Source organism: Athene noctua, chromosome 12, assembly GCF_965140245.1.
Source record: "Athene noctua chromosome 12, bAthNoc1.hap1.1, whole genome shotgun sequence".
NCBI classification, from domain to species: domain Eukaryota; kingdom Metazoa; phylum Chordata; class Aves; order Strigiformes; family Strigidae; genus Athene; species Athene noctua.
The window spans coordinates 12,484,416-12,505,053 of record NC_134048.1 but is presented as its reverse complement, the minus strand read 5'-3'; the positions used below and the strand labels follow the sequence as shown (position 1 = coordinate 12,505,053).

Below are 20,638 nucleotides of genomic sequence, written 5' to 3'. Positions count from 1 at the left end.
TGCCAATGGTCCATGCAAAGGCAGCTGCCTCTCCCCACGGAAAGTCCCCCTGCTCCCCATCAGCACCCCTGTCTGGGGGGCTGGATGTGTGCCACTGCGCAGTGTCCCCATCCTCACCATCCGCTCCTTGGCACTTCTGTGTCCCACGGGGCTCTGCAGCCTGGAGAAGAGAGACTGGGAAGGGTGCTGGGCTGCAAAGCTTTATGCTCATGCTTCAGATGCTGAAAGTCCACACGGGCAGCAGAGGCCACCCTGGCTGCTCCAGTGTGAGAGCTGGGACTGAATGGCAGGGCTGGGGTGGGGGTGGGCTCTGCCTCCCCCCTGAGCTGCTGCCCACCTGCATACAGGGCTCATTCCCAGGTGAGACTTGACCAGCCCTTTTCATTTTTCTCCTTTCACTAATTCTGCCTCTCACTGCCAAAAGCTTTGGTCATCCCTTGTACTAAAGGGGCCCCAGGCTCTGCAGAGGTATGGGTCACAGACCTCTGCAGAGCAGACAGAATAAAAACCAGATAGAAATAAATAAAGGAGTTGCTATTCAAGTTAAAAGACATCTGGGTCAGGCTGAGATGCCCCATGGGAACTGACATGTGTGGGGCAGCTGGGGGGACAAGCAGGCACAAGGTAGCCCTCCCCGTCCCTGTCGCGGGCAGGGCAGCTGCACTCCTGAAATGCCATCTTTCTCGGCCCCGCTGCACTGTACACTCCAGCACCACTGCTGGGGCCTCATCCTGGCCAGACACCCAGCCTCGATGTGCTGCCTGGACTGTGGTGCACAGCCCTTCTCCTGAAAAATGAGGGTGCTTGGTCCCTTGCCTGTGGGGGACAAGAATACCACATGATGCCAGCTACTTAGGATGTGGCTCAGGACCTCTCCTGGGCTGGTTGTTCTGGGGAGCACATGGACCCATGCCACTGGCATGGCACAGCGCTGATTGATGGCTCATAGCGGAGTCCCCAGGGTAGCAGGTTGGTCAGACGACATGGCCACCTTCAGTCAGCCACCTGGGCCGGTGTGTGTCAGAGCCCGGTGTGCCCTCGAGCACCCGTGGGGCACTGGGGATGTCACCCAGCTTGGTGTGAATGAGGTCTTGCAGCTTCTGGTCTCCCAGCTCGGTTGCTGCAGCGAGGGCCAGGAGGAAGTAGGCTGCTGCATCCTGTTCATCCTAACGTAAAGGACAGGGCAGGCATTAGGAAGTGGCTTAATTGAAGGTCACAGGGTATAAGGGAGCTGGAGCAGAGACCAGTGGTTCCAGGCAGAACCCAGTGACACCTGATGTCATTGAAATGGGCTTTATATAGTCGCAGCTAAGTGCCAGCACTTCTTTCTAAATTGTCTTTCCCCCTTCAAAACCTGGTTGTGCCAGCACTATGTGCATTTATTCTGAAGCCACAGATAGGATGGAGAGTCACAGGATGAAACAATCTACATGTGTGGCTGCTCTGCCAGTGGACATGATACTCCACCTCCAGCTCTCTGTCAAGCCCAGAGTGTTCAATACAGCCTCAAGGAAAAGTTTCCTACCTTCAGTTTGTGCAGGGTCAGGTTGCCCAGGTGGCAATACACCTTGCAGTAGTACAGGGCCTCTCCAGAGCACTGCAACAAGGGGGGACGCAGGGCAAGCGTCTTCAGGTAGCAATCTTCTGCCATCTCATACATATGCAGAAAATAGTAGACTGTAGCCAGGCGGTGGAATGCAACCAGCTCTTGCAATTGATCTCCTGGAAAACAGTTGCCAATACAGTCAGCCTGCAGCACGCTCGCAATACATCCCCAGCCCAGCATGCTGAGCTGCTTGGGGATGCATATGCTCAACAGCCTGTGGGCATGGATATCTTCATAAGGAGACACTGGGTTTGAAGATGGTTCAGGGAAAACAGAGCCATGGGCAGGTTGCTGATGCCAAGGCTGGACAGATTGCCCAGGGACACTATCATTCAACCAGAGGATTTCTGGGGCTCTGGAAAGGGCTATTACAACACTGGTTCCATCTCCAACATTTATGCTGGCATTCTGCCCATTCAAACTATTTCTGTAATGGGAAGGGATTAATTTATCAGAAGAGCCAGGGCAGACAGGAAACTGTTCAATTCTGTGCCATCATCAGACTTCCCGTGCTCCGGTGTAGCAACAACTCTCTGCTCAGCTGGTCACACCACAGCCACGGCAGAGCACTCCCATATGGCTGACATGCAGCTTAAAAAGGGAAGTGGCCTTAAAAAGATGTTACCAGTTAGGATAAGAATCAACAGTCTTATGAAAGCAGGAGATTCCCCTTTCATGTGCACACTGTTCTCATGCAGAGAGGCAACCCCCTCTGCAGAAGCCAGTAAGTCCCGTGCCCTGTGGGTGTGCATCACTCACCGACCCTGATGCTCAGTCTAGCTGCCAGCGTGGCAAACTCCAGTGCCTTCTCGTAGCCCTGCAGCCCGATCTGCAGCTCTGCCAGCTTATTGAACAGCCGTAGCTCTGTCTTAGTATCCTGTAGTTTCCTGGCCAAGGGCACAGCACCTCCCTAAGGAGAGAGAACAGTCAGTCCAGGCTGATCCTGGAGGTATCAGTACAGCACTACCCACAGAGGGGTGACAGAGCAGCAGGAGATGGATCAAGCGCTTGCCATGGCAGGCAGACAATGAGGTGGTTGAGTGCTGAAGGTTCAGGTTCTATGAAATTAGTTTCATGTCCCAGAGCATGGTTCTCAAAACCTGAGCCTCCCCTTTTTAGGTGCCTGAAATTCTGACGGAGCATGTCCTCAGGAGTGACCAGCTCACACCTAACACTGCCAGGATTTGTAACGTAAGAACCCTGTTCCCACCTCCCAAATGATCTCTGGGGTGAGCTGCAGCTACTGCAAAACATGTCTGTGCCCCCAGCTTCCCCCCTGCAGCGCTCTGGCAGACTCAGAATCACCCCATCCCTCTCCACTCTCCACCCCTCCAGCCTGGTCACACAGTCCTGCAGCCAGCCCTGAGGCAAAGCTCCTCACAGCCACCACCTTGCAGCAACACAAGGACAGAAATGCTTGGAGGGATCGATACCCTATAAAACTCCACCGCTCGATCTCTGTTTCGGCTGCCATTAAAAAAGGTATCACCTGCTTTTTCATAAAGATCCATGGCCAAGGAGAAGTTCTCCCATTTCAGAGCAGTCTGAACGGCTGCCTAGAAGGAAAAAGAACTGGAGTAAGCCTTGGAAAGAGACATTTGCACATAGACATTGGTGTGATTAAATAAAATCAAGTCATAAATTTGAGCCCCCATGCTCCAAACAGCATGGAGATGGGTTGGCCAGCAGGTATATGGTTCTGTTGTGCTGCATCTGCAAGTAATGTGTGTAAGGATGGATCCAGGAGCCAGATAACCCATCCCTGTGCAGGGTCAGTGCAACAACTGATCAGCTGGGATATCCAACGGCATCAGGATTTAGAGTCGGGACAGTGGAGCCAGCAGTTGCCTTGGCCCTGCTCTGTCATTGGTATGATGGAGCCAACGTGAAGATTGCCAAGGGGATGAGACAGCTTCTACAGAGAAAGGGCAGAGCCAGCAGGAGGGAGGGTACGTACACTAACTTCTGGGGAAGAACAGTTATTTGTGCCAATTACGCATTTGGTCCTGGTGCCACCTTCCAGCCAGAACATGCTGTTTCTTACACCATGATAATTTATCATTGCCAGTGACCTTGTCTGGGAAAGGGCCCTCAGGGACTCAGATGTGCCCTGCTGAGATCTGGTGTCAACTGGTCCTTCATAATGGGAAGTCACCCCTCCTTTAGCCCCTGCCTCCCTGCTGAAGCCATGAGCCAGGGAGGCAATGATAGCTCTTTGTTATGGGCCTTAGATCTCCCTTGTTAGCACTAGGAAACAGGCTGATGCCTCATTTCACCCATGTCACTGAGCAGCCACCCCATACCAGTAACTCGCTGCCTCGACCACCCTGATTTAGAGGCAAGCTGGTGTGGCTGATGGGAAAGGCTCATTTCCTTGTGCCCACCACTGTGTAACTCAGTCACCGAGCCCCACCAAATTGCTTCCTCATAACAGAGCAAGGACACAAAACATCCTCTACATGTGTCCAGGCTGGTGCTTTGCTGGACACCCCAGCTCAGTGCAACTCCAGCACACCCAGCCAGCCTTCTGCTCTGCTCACTCTGGGCATGTGAAAGATTTCCCATCTTTCAGTAAGCCTCTCACTGAATGAGGGACCCCTAAGACTTTATGAACTGCTCTTCCACTTTGCATCTCAGCTGATAAAATAATGCTAGAGATGGAAAGAAGCCAATAGTCTTCTACTTCAAGGAGTCTCCAAGTACTTCCCTGGCACCTTACCACTTATCTATTTGTATTTCAATGGGAGCCAGTCACCTGGCACCTCTAGCTTCCTTTGGCAGTCCTACATCACTTTCTTAGTCAATAAATTCAATTACTTTCACCCAAGAATCCTCTAAACCCAGTGTATGGAAGGAAAGATAGGAAATTTTGTGCCAGATAGTGCATGAGTGTAAGGCAACAGCTCCTCCTTCCAGCAACAGGTTTACACTGCTCATAAGAACTCTCCCTTCCAGGTCTTCCATCCCCAAAAGGCTCCTACCAAGGAGCTGTAATGGGAATGCAGCTAGCCAGGGTGGGGATGGAACAGCTCCAGCCCCCTTCTCCATACCTGAAAGTACATTTCCACCAGCTCATCTTCCTGCATAAGATAATAGAGCCTTCCCGCCTGCAGCCAGGCCTCTGCAGCTTTCACAGCCTCCTCAAGGTCGATGAAGATCCTTAGACTCTGTTTGGTGCAGTCCAGGGACTGTCTCAAAGCTCTGTGATGGTAACAGGCAAAAAGCTATTACAAAGAAATCACAGGATGCCCCCAGCAACCAGCTGCAAAGCTACCACAACACCTCCCCATTGGCAATCCTGTCTTCACCTCCAACAGCTGCCAAAGGTTAGAGACAAATGGACAGCCACAGCTCTGAGCAGTGCATCCTGGTAAAATCGTGGAAGTCACCATGATTTAGTGCATGTGTGTGTATCATCCGGCCACCTTAGACCAGCTTGGGACCCCAGTGCTCATCAGAGCCCCAAGGTAACCTGCTCCCAAAAGGGCTGCTCCCCACCCCTGCTTGTTTCAGTTGATAAAGAGGGTTTTGTCAGGTCATCTGAAAAACCTATTTGTCCCCCTACACTAAGCCCCAAAGTCACTCCCAGCTACACATGGAGGCATAGGCAGGGAGTTCTTGCACCTTCATTTTCCAGACAGCATCTGGCACCCCAAATCACATCTCTGTTATTGCTTGTCCCTCAGTGCAGGCAAAGAAGCAGATCTACAGCTACATGTGCAAGACCTTATAGCCCCTTTTCAAGCCCCTGGTCACTAGAGGACAAAGGGACAAGCAGCAGGACGAGCCAGCAATTTGGACACACTGCCTCCAGTAGGCAACTGTGACAAAGAGAGCACCAGGCAGTGCCCAGGGCATGTTTGTTTGCTTGGTGTCTCGCCTGATGGCAACTGGACTCCAGCTGTCCTTTGAGCCCAGGGAATAGGGTGCTCTGTGATTTTAAATAGCACCATTCACATGACAGGCGTCTGCTTCCTAAATGCCTTCCCTCTGAACTCACTGTGACCTAGCATGGGAAGGTTAACATCCAAGTTAATGACAGCCCCTGCCCATTTGTCCTTCTGGGACATGGGAGCTAGATCTCCCCTGTTTGACATGTTTGCCTTCAAAGACTGAAGAAAGTCTGTGGTCTGTTCAAGTCCCTCTCTCCTCTCCCACCCAATCTAATCGGTCACCTGCATGTGTCAAGCAAGAGATTGAAAGGTGAGCTGATATGGGTTTTAAGTACCTCCCTGGGGAAAATATTCCAGCAGAGATAGGAAGGGCAGACTGAGCAGCTGGAGGCTGAAGCCAGACTTATTCAAGTAAGAGATAAGGAACCTATTTTTACTGGTGAATGGTGATTAATCACTGGAATAAGCCTCCAAAGGAAGTGATGAATTCCCTGTCGCTGGGTCCCCTCTGATCAAGGCTGGATGTCTCTCTGGAAAGCTGTGTTTGGCCAGACCCCAGTTCTGTCCCAGTTAACAGCCTGGTGTTTGCCTGGCTGTCACGGTGCTCTGTTTGACATTGAACTGTTCCCCTCTTCACCACACAGCGACAGCTCGCAAATCCCAGCAGCACATTAGCTGGCAGCCTGCCTGTGGGGCAGCTAGAGCTACTACGCGCCTCCCCCACCTCTCTCTCTCAACACCCCACAAAAGCCACTGCTCTTTCTTTGGGTGAGCAGGGACCCCACTCTTAACAGCATTGAACAGCCACAGACAAGACTTACCCAGATGTGCCCAAAGCCTGGTAGAGCTGGCTGAGGGTCTGCTGGACATTGCCTTCCAGCTCCCTGTCCTGCAGCTGTTGTGCCAGAGATACCCACTGCTCATGGTAGGTGATGCAGGCCTGGAGACTGGGGGACACTTTGCTGTAGAAATGGCAGAGAGACTCAATGATGTGAAGCTGACCTGCATGGTACAGGGAAGGGAAAAGCACAGATAAGGGGACTGCATTAGGGACCTGACAGGGTGCTGCACAGAGATGAACGCTGCCCTGGTTCCCACCAGCAAAGCTGTACTCACTCCTCATGTTATGCCACTTCAGGGCAAAAACCAACGCCAATTCATAACAAAGCTTGGCATCTTCCATCCTCTGCCTGTTCACCATGGCCTGTGCTAGCCACAGCAGCACTCGCACCAACTCCATCTCCAGGTCTTCGCTGCCCTGGAGCTCAGCATAGAGCTGAGCTGACTGGAGCAGGTAGAGCTCAGAGAGCTGACATGCCCCACGCGAAAGGCTCAGCTGCCCCAAGTTAGCCAGGGCAATAGCCTGGTTCCTCTTGTTCCCAGTCTCCCTGGCTTTGTGCAGGGCCCAGAGGTAGTTCTCTGCAGCCTTTTGCACCTGCCCTTCTCCTTTGAGGGCAATGGCCAGGAGATTGTGCACAGCTCCCCCCTGAGTCATACTGTCTGTCCCGTGCAGAGAGCGCAAGAGCTGCCACATGATGTCTGCAGCTGGGCCCGGCTGGCTGTGCAGGAGATACATCCACCCCAAAGAGAGAGAAGACTCGAAAGCCTCCTCCTCGCCAATCAGTCTGCTGAGGGTTACGGCCATGGCTGCATAACGAACTGCCCCATCCAACACGCCGTGCTGGAGGTACATCCTGGACAAGATGGCACACAGCATCCTCTGGATGGGCACAGCTCTGGTCTCACAGGAGAAATGCAGTGCTTGCTTGAGATAGAAACAAGCCAGTGCTGGGATGCTGCTCCTCTCCAGTTGGCTTCCCAGGAGTTTGGAAGTATTTTGGAGGATGAAGCCAGCTCTCCAAATGGGTGTCAGTGACCCTTTGATGCCACTGGGAACAAACAACCTGGCAGAGGCGAGAGCAATATTTGGCAAGTACTTCTTGTCATACAGGTAGCTCAAGATGGGGGTGGCATCCAGTGGCATGGAACTAGTGTCTGGGCTGAGTAAAGTGGTGGTGAGACATTGAAGATGCTCGGTAAAGGGCAATACTTCATCATTTTTGCCAAGTTGTAGGAAGAGCTTGACAATAAGGAAGCAGACCCGTGCCTCCAAGGGAGCATTACCCACAGCGATGGCTTCCCTCAGGACATACATCATGACTTCCAGTTCATTCTCAGAGCTGAAAGAGCGGCCAGGCAAGCAGACAAGCAAGGCCACTGTTTTTCCCAGCAGGGAGGAGAACTTGTGCTTCATGTTCTGTTTCAAGTAGATGGAGGCAAGGTTCACATGTAATGCAGTCAACAGGGGCAGGTCCCCAAAACCCCTGTCCAGGATGCTCATGGCTTCCTCAAAGTAGACTCGAGCCTGGGAGAACTTGACCTTTTTAATGCAGAGTTTACCCAAGAGGAAACAGAGCCTGACATGAGCCCAAACTGAATGAGTCCTCTTGGCCCAGTTCCTGGACATCTCAAGGTACAAGACCAGTTCATCCTCATCAGAGAAACCATAAAAAGTGGAGTTGAGAAAGGAAAAACTGAGATCGTAGAGGCTTTGAAAACGGGGCACATAACTGTCTTGATTAAGAAAGGTTAATATGGGGTCAAAAACATCAGCATCTTCCATGTGTCCAGCATTCAGGTCAATAAAGAACTTGGGATCATCAAAATCATCCAACTTCTCCAGGAAGACATCTTCCAACATAGCAGGGGCTGATTCACTCCCTGGGCTAGACAGCTCAGAGGTGCTAGTTGTAGCCAAGTCATTTATTTCCTCCCAAGAGTGGGACAGCTGGATATCTTTACAGCCACGGAGAACAGCCTCTGGAAGGGACAGGCAAACCACAGTGGGATGTTTCCCCATGCCAAAATTCACCCTCAGAAATCATCAGAAAAGCATCCCGTTCTGTCCTCTCCACACACTCACCTGATGGCACTTTTGGGAACATGGCTGTAGGTTCAAAACCATCTACACAAAGAGACAAACAGAGAACAAAAAGGCTGAAGCCTTGGTCAGTGTTAATGTGCAGACACAGTGCTCAAACCTCACAGAGGTCTCCTGCTGCGCTACTAAATGCCAGACCTAAATGTGGGAGAGCAGGCTTACTTCTGGTCACAGGCACCATATGCAGATGGAGTTTCAACCCTCCTGTCTGCTGGGGCTTGGCTCCACATAAGACCACGGAGAACAGCTTTTAGCTGGTGGCGAAGTTAGCACCAGTAACATTATAGTTACCTGGGAACAAGCAGGTCTTATTTCTCACAGGTAGGGTTTTATCAGCTCTCTCTCTCTTAAGACCCTTGTTGTGTCCATTCAGAGGTTTCAGATATGTGTGTATCTCTAAGGGTCTACCCTGGACTCATTGCACCTGAGCTGGCTGGTCTGGGAGGTCCCCTGAGCCTCCACGGATTCCAAGCTCAGCCCTGCATGGCCACATTGTGCTTCTAGGTAGTGAGAAGGCAAGAAATAGAGATTGTGGTCCAAAAGCCACACAGCAAGCATAGAGAACCTGAGAAGAGTACCCAGAAACCCTGACCTCCTGGCTCCTGCTATGGGCTTGGAGATGATGTCACCTGCCCCTGTAGCTGTGCATCCCCCTCAGTATAAACCCAAAGGTCAGACAGCAGCAGAGGACCTGCTATAGGCAGGGACCTACAGCCAGGATCAGTCAAGAGCAGCATCTGCCAGGGTGAACTACAGCTGAGGAGCTGCCTTGGAAGCAGAGAAGACCTCAACAAAGTGCAGTGTGTCAGGGCCCAGCTCTTGAGGATATCTACAACATCCAGGACCGGCTGAGCAGAGGGCTTGGAGGCTGTGTCAACCACAGCCACTGTCTCCTCTGCAAAGCCCCATGCAAGGAGCTCTCTAGACACTGCCCAGCACTGCTTTCCACTGGGAGCCATGGGGCTGGGCACATAAGGGGAAGGAAAACTCACCCAGCCGGTACACAGAGGTGATGTCAGTGCGTGCCAAGTCACTGAGGAGAGTGGTGAAGTGCTGTTCGCCACCATTGCAGGGGATGTGTAGGAAAGGGGATTTTTCTTCTTCACTCAGAAACACCAAGCCTTTTCCCCTAGGTTGAGGCAGACATCAAGGAAACCAATCAGCATGTCCCCATCCCCTGACACTACATCTGAAGCTTTCCCATCCCTCCTCTTCCTCCCACCAGAAATTTCTGCTGCAGATGAATACAGGAGTCTGGACACCTTCCCCATCAGGTTCTCCATGGAGGAACTGATGAGTAACAAAAGGAAGGACCTATTGGTCTTTTTTGTCTCCAGAAGCCCTTTCTGAGGCCAGGGCAACATCTGATCTCCTCTCTGTTCTCTGTAGTGTCAGAGAAAAGTGCCTAAGACATACCTTGAGTAATCATGATCCAGGAAAGCCCAACAGACCTAGCAACAGTTTAAGACTTCATCATCCCACACACACTCTTGGAGGAGAAGCCTTTTTGGATGGGTATTGAACTGGAGCTGTGTCTCTAAGCCACCAACTGTTCAGGTAATCAGAGTGGGGTTGTGTCACCATTTCTCCCCAGACAACTCTTGTCTGTGTACTTGGGAGGGTGTTTAACTCTGCTCAGTGAGGAACTGTACCTGTGGTTGTTCTGCCTTGACATCCCATGGAAAGCAAAGGGGCAGAAGGAAGCAAAGCAGGACTTGGTTTCCTCAGCAGTGCTCGCTCTCTCCACCTTGCCAGACTCACAGCCCCTCAGACAAAGCTACAAAGTCAAGAACATTCCTAGGTGGAACTGTGAAGACAGCTTGTCTGGTACACAGAAGTCCTGGGCTGCCTTAGCATAAAGCCAGGTTTAGCCCAGGGCCAGATCTGTTCCTCTCCAAGAATCGCCCGAGGCAAGTGAACGACGATTGCTTTGTCTGAACAAAGACTCCTGCAGCCTGTTGGCAGCAGAGCCTGGCCAAGGCTTCTGGACAAACCTCAGACAGATCTATGAAGGCCTTGCAATGCAAATTACCTGCCCTGAACTCTCATATAACCTTGAGTTGGGACTTGGAATCTTCCCTTCATTTTCTCCTGAGTTTAATTTAATCTAGAGGGTAGCAGTAAACTTACAGAGGTTCACAAGCCTCGGGACTTATATATTGGGTTGAGACAAAGCCGATGCTCCCACTGCTGATGGATTTGCCCACAAACCATGGGAGTCCTGGAATGAAGAAGCCAATGACTTCTATGCTGTCTCCTTTGGAGAAACTCAGTTCATCCCATGCTGCTCCTCTGTGGTCCTCTGTGGCTGTGCACCTGCCTTTGACTGGGAAAGCAAGGCAAACAAGGGCATTTCAGTGTGAGGCCGTTGTTAAAACTTCCCCACTGGAAAAGACTTGGGCAAGGAGAGACCATGATTTCGTTTGAGAAGGCTTGAGAGGGCTCTGTCCCCTAAGATTTATTGTACTCTCAGACTCAGATCTCTGCAGTTTCTTCCTGAGAAGATGTTTACAATAAAATATACAAGAGGCATGGATAAACGCCACAGCGCCAAATACTGAAACCTCTGAGAGCTGCAGTGTAAAAGGTGGCTGGAAACATGGAGCATCACAGAAGCTGCACTGTCTCAACTCTGCCAGGAGCGAAAACTTTAACAGTGCAAATGTCCATCACAGTACGTGCCAAATTCACACCTGCAGTGACCTCCCATGTCCAGCACGTTCTAAACAGTGCCCGTGTCTGGGCAGGAATGGCCTGGGGCTAATGGGTGAATGGTGGGCACAGGTTTCATGTGCACACTGGTGGAAGCCTAATTATTTAAAACTTCAGTCCTGAAAGAATTAAGGGAGAGATAAAATTGCAGTAGAATAGAAAAACCCAATGACAGGATGCCACCAGCAACTCTCTGTACTCTGTGTTCCTCAGATCATCCTTTTAAGTACATGCAATTTGCAAGCTCTGTTCTCCATTTAAGAGAGTCCAAAGATGCAGTATGCCCTTAGAGCACCTTGCAATGGATTGTCATTGTCAGAACAAGAGATGGGCCCTTTGCATTTGTGGCCAAACCCAGGTTTACAAGAGCCATGCCCTTCCCTGGGGAGGGCAGCTGCATTACACAGGTATCACTCACCAATTGGCTGAGAGGTTGTCCCACTGATCTCCTGGGAGATGCCAAAATTCACAGCATAGTTCTTCAGGAACCACCTGCAAGGCAAAGGGGAACCACCGGTCCTCTCTGAGAAGTCCTGTCCTCAGGTCAGCACCAGGGATGGTCTCACACAAGCAGGACAGATGTTCTGTCCCCTGGGAGTTCCAAGAGCTGCTATGGAACATGGCCAGCACGGCCAGTTCAGTAATTCCTTGCAATGGTGTTACTGGACACAGAGGGCAGTTTGCACTTCACGACTGCAGCCTCACACCACATGGTAAGAGCAGGATAAATTTGCCAGGCTGCAAGGAGGATTTCACTGTGTGAGTACAAGGGGAGCTGCAGGTGTCTTTGAGGCTCAGGCAGGTGTCCAACATGAGGCCCTACTTTGATTGTCATTACTTAAGTCTTGGGCTATGCTTTTTCTCCCAGTTATTCACCCATAAATCAAACAATTTCATGTATAACCTAAATCAGTATCATACAAGAATGATACCTGAAGTATGTCCTTGCTCTGTCCCATTAACAGGACCTGAACTGGTTCCAGTGGTTGTCTTCATACATAATGTAAACCCTCATAAAATTGTGTAGGTCTTGCTCATTGCCAGAGGCAAGAGCAGTTTCTCACCCCAGGCTTGGTGCCAGCTTATGCATCAGCATCAGGAAGGAATCTTGGTTTGAGCCCTATTAATTGGCCAGTCTACTTACTGGTAAAATGGGTCAGGTATTGGCTCTAGAGCTGTCACAGGCACCAGGCCTCGTTGACCTGTCAGTAAAGACATCCCTTCCCATTTGGACTCCTCTCCAACATTCTTCACATGGATCAGCTCATTCTTGCAGAGCTGCAGGCCTTCCTCTCCCTCCTGTTCCTGCTGCCAGACACCGGGCACTGCCCTGGAAAAAAAGTTACCTGCAGATAGAAAGAGTCATGCCCAGGTCAATAGCATCAGTGCAAGACATAGCCCAGCACAGGGCTACAACACAGCCCTGCTGAGATGTTTTTGAGGAAGTCTCTACACATGCAGTCCCTTCTCACCTTCCTGGAGTAGCAGACCCATATATATGGTGGCCAAGCGATCTTCATCCACAGTGACTCTGATCTCTGTGTCCTCCATCAGAGCACAGTTCAGCCAGCACTCCTGGTCAAAGAGAAGCTGCTCCAGGCAGCTGCCCACATACCCTAAGAAACCCAGAGGGAAAGCAGTGTTAGCACCCTCCTTCACTGGGCAGGATGAAGTGCTCTTCGGGTGTTTCCCAGTGTGTTGTCTGCAGCCATGCTGTGAGGCAACAGCTTCTAAGTCTGGCTCCATCCCCAAAATGCAATAGGGGGATTACCCAAAAGGCATCCTCCTTTCACTGATCCAGACAGTGGTTTCATAAATCTGTAGGTGGACACCAGGGCCTTTCTAATTCATATTCTTCATCAGTCCATCCTATTACATTACTGTTTTCTTGGTATCGAAAAATACCTTCTCCAGCAATGCTTCTCACACTGTTTAGATCTCCCACACCTTGAAAACATTACCTAAAGTCAGATACGTGGAAAACTTCCAGACTTCTTCTAGGGTTTTGAAGGTGAGGATGAACCGATCCTCCTGTGCTTGCATACAGACCAGCCTGGCTGACAGCTCCTACACACGGAAGACAAAGTAAGATTAAGGGACGGTCCTGGGACGCTGACAGGGGGTCTCCTTTGTCAGCCTGGGAATAATATTAGACCCCGGAATGAGACTAGGCACTCATTTATTAGTATAGTTGAGACCAAAGCTATGTGAGTTGGTTGCCTGGGGCTAAGGGGAGGGTGCTCCAGCCAGCCAAGTCCTTCAGCCAGGAGGGATGACAACTCCCCATGGTGCAGCAGTGGGAGGGCAAAGAATGTCCATCTCCTCCTCCGAATCTTTTCCCCTGTGGTGCACACCAGAACCACTGTGCTTTTGAAACCCAGATGCCTGAACCATACTACACATGGGTTAGTGTTCAGTCAGGACAGGCACAGCTTCCAAACCGTAGCTGAGGCTGAAAGCAGTAACTGTGCCTCGAGGAAGAAGCTCTTCTTTCCCTGTTGCTGGCACTAGTATGTCTGCACTGTTCCAGGTCTTCTGGGAAGCTCTGCAGGGAGCTCTGAGGGGCCAGGTCCTTAAAAACCAGCAGGGAAGGAGAGTTCAGTCCAGGAAACATCTCTTATGCCTGTGGTGATTTTTCTAAATGAATCTCAATACTCTGAGAACCCCTGATCATGTCCAGAGATGTCACCTCCACCTAGGATCTGAGTCTGACACACAGCTTTGGTGATCCTACCCCTGTGAAAAGACTCACCCCAGGGCTATCTGCACGATCCCTCAGGCAGCTCAGAGCCTCCAAATATTGGGCTCCTGACATGAGGCTCAGCTTTGCATTTTCCTCTCACCTGTTACCAGTTCATTTCCCCCATCATTCCAGTCCCCTACAGAGTACCTGGGTGTAGGAACACACTCTGCAGCAGCCTTGGAGGAACTCTTTCTCGGCTGGGTTTGGTATCCCATCACCCATCCCACTACTGCAGGAGCCTCCCAGTACATGTTCTGCTTTGCTGGGCTGGGGCTCCTACCTTGAACAGGGCACAGACATCTCTGTTGTCACTCTCCAGGGCCCACATCTTCTTTCTGGCTGCTTCCTGGAGCTGGGAATTGAGGCACCGGGAGGAGCGGCTCTCAACAGAGAAGAAGAGCGAAATCTCTTGAAAAGGAAATGTGCAGGGTTAAGGGGAAGAAGGAGCTCCGTGCCACATAGAGCTGCCTCTGCCACCCTTCCTCCTTGCAACCAGCCCACCAGTGCCTCCAGCCCTTGCCTGGTTGCAATGCTCAAGCAACACAAACCCCACGCGTCATTCCCCTTCAGCAGCAAAGATGAGAAGCTCAAGGGATAACAGGGGATCGGTCAGCTGCGGTGCCAGGCCTTGCTACATTCAACCACTAGAAATCTGGGTGATGTCAAAGGCAGCATCTTACCTGGTGGAAAGCCCTCCCCGACAGACAGCAGCACCAAGGAGGTGTCTGGCAAGCCTTCTGCTGCCTTCGTAGTGGGGTTGCTTGGCTCCGATGTCCCAGCCTTACCTAGCAAGGAGGGGGGGACACAGAAGAGCTGCTGTCAAATTTTGTGGCAGAGGTCTAGGATACTCTGCCTAACCATGCCACCTGAAGGCAAAGCCCGTGGGTCGCAGCAGATCTGGCTGGGGACTGTGTGAATCTGCTGTCACCCTAAAACCGTGCTCAAGGTTGGAGGCAAGATCAGGGACTGATGTGTCCTAACTACATGATACCCTTGATGACTGGCTTCTTTCCAGTGGAGGAGTGGCTTTGAAGTGAGGTGACTTTCCCTCCTTGCTCTTGGAACAGACCCTCACTGAGCAGATTTGGTAGAAGGATGACACCAAGACACAGAGAGTTTTTTGGAGGAGATTTCAGAGTGAGACCACTTCCCTAGCATAGGAGAGCCAAGGGCTTGCAAAACTCTTAGCTCATCAATTTCACAGTCAAAATAAGATTTTCTCCCCTGCCTGATCTGGTCAGGGGAGAAATCCAAGCTGCATTCTTTCTGCTTCACACATTGTCAACTATTGCCATAAAGGATTTGGGAACTGAAATTTAGCTCGTAATTATGTTAATAAAGGCTGAGGCACATAAAAATCCATCTTGCTCTTCTGCAGCTATATTGGCTGTGGAGGGATAACAAGATTAAAAAGCAATTTTTGTCAGTAATCAGATTGGACTTGTAAGACAAACACATACCCAGAGATCTGGAGCTGGAACGTGCAGCGGCTTTTCTAAGTCACTTCTCTGACCATAACTATACTCTACAGTTCTTTTATTGAGCCAGCTTTGCTAGTCAGTCAAATAAAGTGTTATTTGCATGCAGAATGATAATCATTATTTATGGTTAACAGTAAAAAAGAATGACCCAAGGACGGACATGTAATGAATGAGCTTTTCTTTGAAAGAAAAGGCTCTACATTTTTCAACAGCTGATTTGAACACACTTAACAAAGGATTTCATCCAGCAACTCCGTCCCTTTCCACTCATGGGGGAAACGGAGATGGGGAAGTGAAACGAGCCAGAGGCAGAGCTAAACTCGAGCTGGCTCCTGCCTGGGCTGGGCTTGACTGCTGGTTGCTTCACTCCTCCCTCCCTTCCTCTCCTCCCTGCATCCCGGCAGACCCCAGCGGGCTCCGCTGGGTTTGGCAGGGCCTGGTGGTCAGGGGCTGGGTCCCCCTTCCCTGGGGACAGGTACCTGAGGCCATGGTCTTCTCTCGCCACCATTTTCCCTGGCGCTCAGCTGCGGTGCGCTGCAGGTGGTCCCAGCGAGGCAGGAGCATGGGCGAGCGGGGGCAGCAGGAGTCGCACTCTTGACCTGGGGAAGATGGGTGGTGGGGAGAGGCGTTCAGATCCCCAGCAGAATGCTCCCTGCCCGAGGGGTCTCCATATGATGTGCTGAAGGAAGTGGCAGGTCGGACACCACTCATGCCACCTCTGCCAGCAGCATGACCAAGCATGCTGGTGGGTCTCCACAGAGCCAGGCAGGGGCCAAGGCTCACTCAGGCAAGAGGAGAAAGGGGTTTGCTCCCTGCAGCACTCGCCAATTCAGTGTTTATTTTTGTTTGGACCGGACTCAGAAAGGGAACTGGGAGCTTTTTCAAGAGACCAATTGAAACTGCTGGTGGGGAGTTGCTCCCAGTCGCGCAGTGACTCATTTACCTCCCTGGTGCTGAAATATTTTGTAACAGTGGGCAGGAAACAGCCCCAGCCTGGAGCCAAGCACAGATCCGGGTGCTTGGGGCTGCACTCCTTGCAGCTGGGGCTGAGGCACTTGCGGCACCTGCTGGCACGGGCTCTCCCAGAGGACACATGGCCACAGCTGCTGGCCCTGGGCCACCTCCCTCCTCCAGCTCATTAGCACAGCCCCATTAGCTCATCCAGGCATGCCGGTATGGGAATTGCACCTCAGGGGCTCCCCATGGGCTCTGCAAGCCTTGCGACGTTTGAGGTGCTCCTGGGCAGCAGTGGCAGCAGGACAGGGGTGGAAGAGGGGTCCTGAAAAGCCAACAGCATGGGAATAAACCAAACTCCTGAGTCATCCTCTCCCCTCCCTGGCCAAAATGCCCTGCCTGCTTCCCCACGCACTCAAATCCAGTGACCACAGCAAGTGCCCAGCAAGAGGAGGGGACACCAGTGACCATCTTGGGAAAGGCAGGCAAGCAGCCAAAAGAAAGCCAGTGTCCAGCACTGGAATCTCCCCACCAGCCCCGTCATCTCTGCAGCCACAGGTCTCACAGCCCTGCTTAGACAGAGCAGGACCATGTCATCCCCACACACAGCTTACCTGTGCACCCCAGGGACAAGTCCTGGTGCCAGGGGGTCCCCAAGCAGCAGCCCATGTGTCCAGCAACTCCACCAGCCCCACGCCAGCAGGCTGCTGCTGCGCTGGCAGGGATGAGCGCGCTGCTCCCTGCCCAGCTACCACCGCGGCTCAGCCCCAGCCCCAGCCACAATGCACAATGGGCCTTTTGACCAGGCACCGTCTGCGGGCGAGGCGGGGGCGATGGGCACAGAGTCAGAGAATGGTTTGGGTTAGAATCATAGAAACATAACATAATTTACGTTAGAAAATGACTTAAAGATCATTGAGTCCAACCGTCAACCTAACACTGCCAAGTCCATCACTAACCATGTCCCTAAGTGCCACATCTACACCTCTTTTAAACACCTCCAGGGATGGTGACTCAACCACTGCCCTGGGCAGCCTGTTCCAATGCTTGACAACCCTTTTGGTGAAGAAATTTTTCCTAATATCAAAACTAAACCTCCCCTGGTGCAACTTGAGGCCATTGCCTCTTGTCCTATCACTTTTTACTTGGGAAAAGAGATCGACATCCACCTTGCTACAACCTCCTTTCAGGTAGTTGTAGAGAGCAATAAGGTCTCCCCTGAGCCTCCTTTTCTCCAGGCTAAACACCCCCAGTTCCCTCAGCCGCTCCTCATAAGACTTGTGCTCTAGACCCTGCACCAGCTTCATTGCCCTTCTCTGGGCACACTCCAGCACCTCAATGTCTCTCTTGTCATGGGGGGCCCAAAATTGAACACAGTATTCAAGGTGCAGCCTCACCAGTGCCAAGTACAGGGGGACAATCACTTCCCTGGTCCTGTTGGCCACACTGTTTCTGATACAAGCCAGGATGCCACTGGCCCTCTTGGCCACCTGGGCACACTGCTGGCTCATATTCAGCCAGTTGTCAACCAACACCCCAGGTCCATTTCTGCTGGGCAGATTTCCAGCCACTCTTCCCCAAGCCCGTAGCATTGCATGGGGTTGTTGTGACCCAAGTGCAGGACCCGGCACTGAGCCTTGTTGAACCTCATACAATTGACCTCAGTCCATCGGTCCAGCCTGTCCAGATCCCTCTATAGAGCCTTCCAACCCCCAAGCAGATCCACACTCCTGCCTAACCGGGTATTGTCTGAAAACTACTGAGGGTGCACTCGATCCCCTCATCCAGATCATTGATAAAGATATTAAACAGAACTGGACCCAGCACTGAGCTCTGGGGAACACCAGCTGTGACCAGCCGCCAACTGGATTTAACTCCGTTTACCACAACACTTTGGGCCTGGCCATCCAGTCAGTTTTTTACTCAGCGAAGAGTATGCCATGAGCATCCAGTTTCCTCAGGAGAATGCTGTGGGTAACAGTGTCAAAGGCTTTACTAAAGTCCAGGTAGACAACATCCACAGCCTTTTCCTTGTCCACTAAGTGGGTCACTTTGTCATTGAAAAAGATCAGGTTAGTCAAACAGGACCTGCCTCTCATCAAGCCATGTTGACTAGGCCAGGTCACCTGGTTGTCTTGTACGTGTCACGTGATGGCACTCAAGATGATCTGCTCCACAACCTTCCCCAGCATCGAGGTCAGGCTGGTAGGCCTGTAGTACCCTGGATCCTCCTTCCAGCCCTTCTTGTAGATGGGCATTTCATTTGCTAACCTCCAGTCAACTGGGACCTCCCCAGTTAGCCAGGACTGTCGACAAATGATGGAAAGTGGCTTGGTGAGTGGTTCTGCCACCTTCTTGGGTGGATCCCATCTGGCCCCAGAGACATAAGTATAGCAGGTTGCTAACCATTTCCCCTTGGATTATGGGGGTTTCATTCTGCTCCCTATTCCTGTCTTCCAGCCCAGGAGGCTGGGTATCTGAAGATAACTGGTCTCCCTATTAAAGACTGAGACAAAGAAGGCATTAAGTACCTCAGCCTCTTCCTCATCCTTTGTTGCTATGTTTCCTCCCGCATCCAATAAAGGATGGAGATTCTCCTTTGCCCTCCTTTTGTTTCTAATGTATTTATAGAAACATTTTAAATTTTATTTTATGCCAGTAGCCAGATTAAGTTCTATTTGGGCTTTGGCCCCTCTAATTTTGGCCCTGCATAACCTCATGACATCCTTGTAGTCCTCCTGAGTTGCCTGCCCCTTCTTCCAAAGGCCATAAACTCTTTTTTTTTTTCCTGAGTTCCATCAGAAGCTCTCTGTTCAGCCTGGCTGGTCTTCTTCCTTGCTAGCTTGTCTTTTGGCCCATGGTGACAGCCTGCTCCTGAGCCTTAAGATTTCCTTCTTGAAGAATGTCTGGCCTTCCTGGAGTCCTTTACCCTTAGGACAGCCTCCCAAGGGACTCTGTCAAGCAGGCCAAACTGCCTCCAAGGTGGCAGTTCTGCTGACTCCTCTCCTTACTTCCCTGAGAATTGAAAGCTCTATCATTTCATGATCATGCTCGAGACGGCCCCCAACCATAATAACATCACCCACAAGTCCTTCTCTGTGCACAAACAACAGGTCCAGTGGGGCACCTTCCCTAGTTGGCTCCCTCACCCACTGTGTCAGGAAGTGCTTTTCCATGCACCCCAGGAACCTCCAAGACTGTTTCTTCTCTGCTGTATTGTATTTCCAGCAGACATCTGGTATGTTGAAGTCTCCCAAGGGACCTTTAAAGACCTTGTTCCAACCCCCCTGCCACGGGCAGGGACACCTTCCACTAGCCCAGGTCACTCACAGCCCCGTCCAACCTGGCCTTGAACCCTGCCAGGGAGGGGGCAGCCACAGCTTCTCTGGGCAGCCTGTGCCAGTGTCTCACCACTCTCACAGCAAATAATTTCTTCCTTATATTTAATCTAAATCTATGTTCTTTCAGTTTAAAACCACTGACCCTTGTCCTGTGACTATAGGCCCCAGTAAAAAGCCTCTCTCCATCATTCTTTTAAGCCCCCTTTTGGCATTGAAAGCCTACAATAAGGCATCCCTGGAGCCTTCTCTTCTCAGCCTTTCTTCCTAGGAGAGGAGTTCCAGCCCTCCAATCATTTTCATGGCCCTCCTATGAATCCTCTCTAACAGGTCCGTGCCTTTTTTGTGCAGGGGGTCGCAGAGCTGGATGCGGCACCCTGGAGTCTCTCATCCCGCCGGCTGGAGTTGCTGCCTTGTGCTGGCCCCACTGTTGCCCTGAGCTCCCGTCTTGCCCTTGCCTTTGGGAATGCATCGCTTGGCCCACGTGGCACATTCCTCTCATTCTTCTTGCTGGCCATGGCATGGGGAGTCCCACAGTCTGCCACGCCTGCCCAAGCCTCCAGCTGGCTCCTCCAGAGAGCTTCAACATGGATCTCTACCCACCTCTAAAGGCATCCCTGTTCCTGACACTGCTGCAAGCACCTGTCTTACCTGCGGGGATGCACCGCTGGGGCTCGTCCAGCATCCTCCATCTGGTGCTGGCTGTGCAGCCACTCCTGGACCGCCCTTCTGCCCTCCCAAGCTGGCACTTTCCCTGATTCACAGCACTGCCTGCTCTATGCTAACCTCAGCAGAGCAGAGCTACGTCCAGGCAAGCCACAGCTGAGTTCTCTGCAAACAGAGAGACTGTGAGCTCCTGTGGGGCTAGCAGGGCTCATCTCATCTCTGGGATCAGAACTGTCTGAATCCCAGATGCAAACATCAGGAGGAAGGGATTTGGCTGCTGTGCAGGATGCCTTGTGCTGCCCAG

The 20,638-nt window shown here is 51.6% G+C and overlaps 1 protein-coding gene across 1 annotated transcript; it reads right to left on the bottom strand.

Moving 5' to 3' along the window:
- Positions 1 to 513: 513 nt before the first annotated feature.
- SH3TC2 (SH3 domain and tetratricopeptide repeats 2) lies at positions 514 to 20,434 on the bottom strand. Its single transcript, XM_074916001.1, has 18 exons — positions 20,320 to 20,434; positions 15,856 to 15,975; positions 14,576 to 14,680; positions 14,176 to 14,303; positions 13,114 to 13,219; positions 12,625 to 12,768; positions 12,297 to 12,498; positions 11,571 to 11,644; positions 10,571 to 10,766; positions 9,433 to 9,569; positions 8,423 to 8,464; positions 6,616 to 8,319; positions 6,321 to 6,501; positions 4,657 to 4,807; positions 3,040 to 3,162; positions 2,366 to 2,516; positions 1,526 to 1,722; positions 514 to 1,166 (listed from the first exon to the last, which is right to left on the bottom strand). Exons 1-18 carry the CDS (start codon positions 20,351 to 20,353, stop codon positions 975 to 977), a joined length of 3,987 nt encoding a protein of 1,328 aa, XP_074772102.1. The 5' UTR covers positions 20,354 to 20,434; the 3' UTR covers positions 514 to 974.
- Between the last annotated feature and the right edge of the window lie 204 nt (positions 20,435 to 20,638).

Bases quoted from the DNA above. Each gene is read 5' to 3' on its own strand.
- SH3TC2 (XM_074916001.1), bottom strand. From the start codon at position 20,353: ATGCTGGACGAGCCCCAGCGGTGCATCCCCGCAG. The intron at 1,723-2,365 runs GTGAGTGATGCA...ACTGTTTTCCAG, and splicing joins TAGACTGAGCATCAGGGTCG to GAGATCAATTGCAAGAGCTG. The intron at 1,167-1,525 runs GTAGGAAACTTT...CCTTTACGTTAG, and splicing joins TGACCCTGCACAAACTGAAG to GATGAACAGGATGCAGCAGC.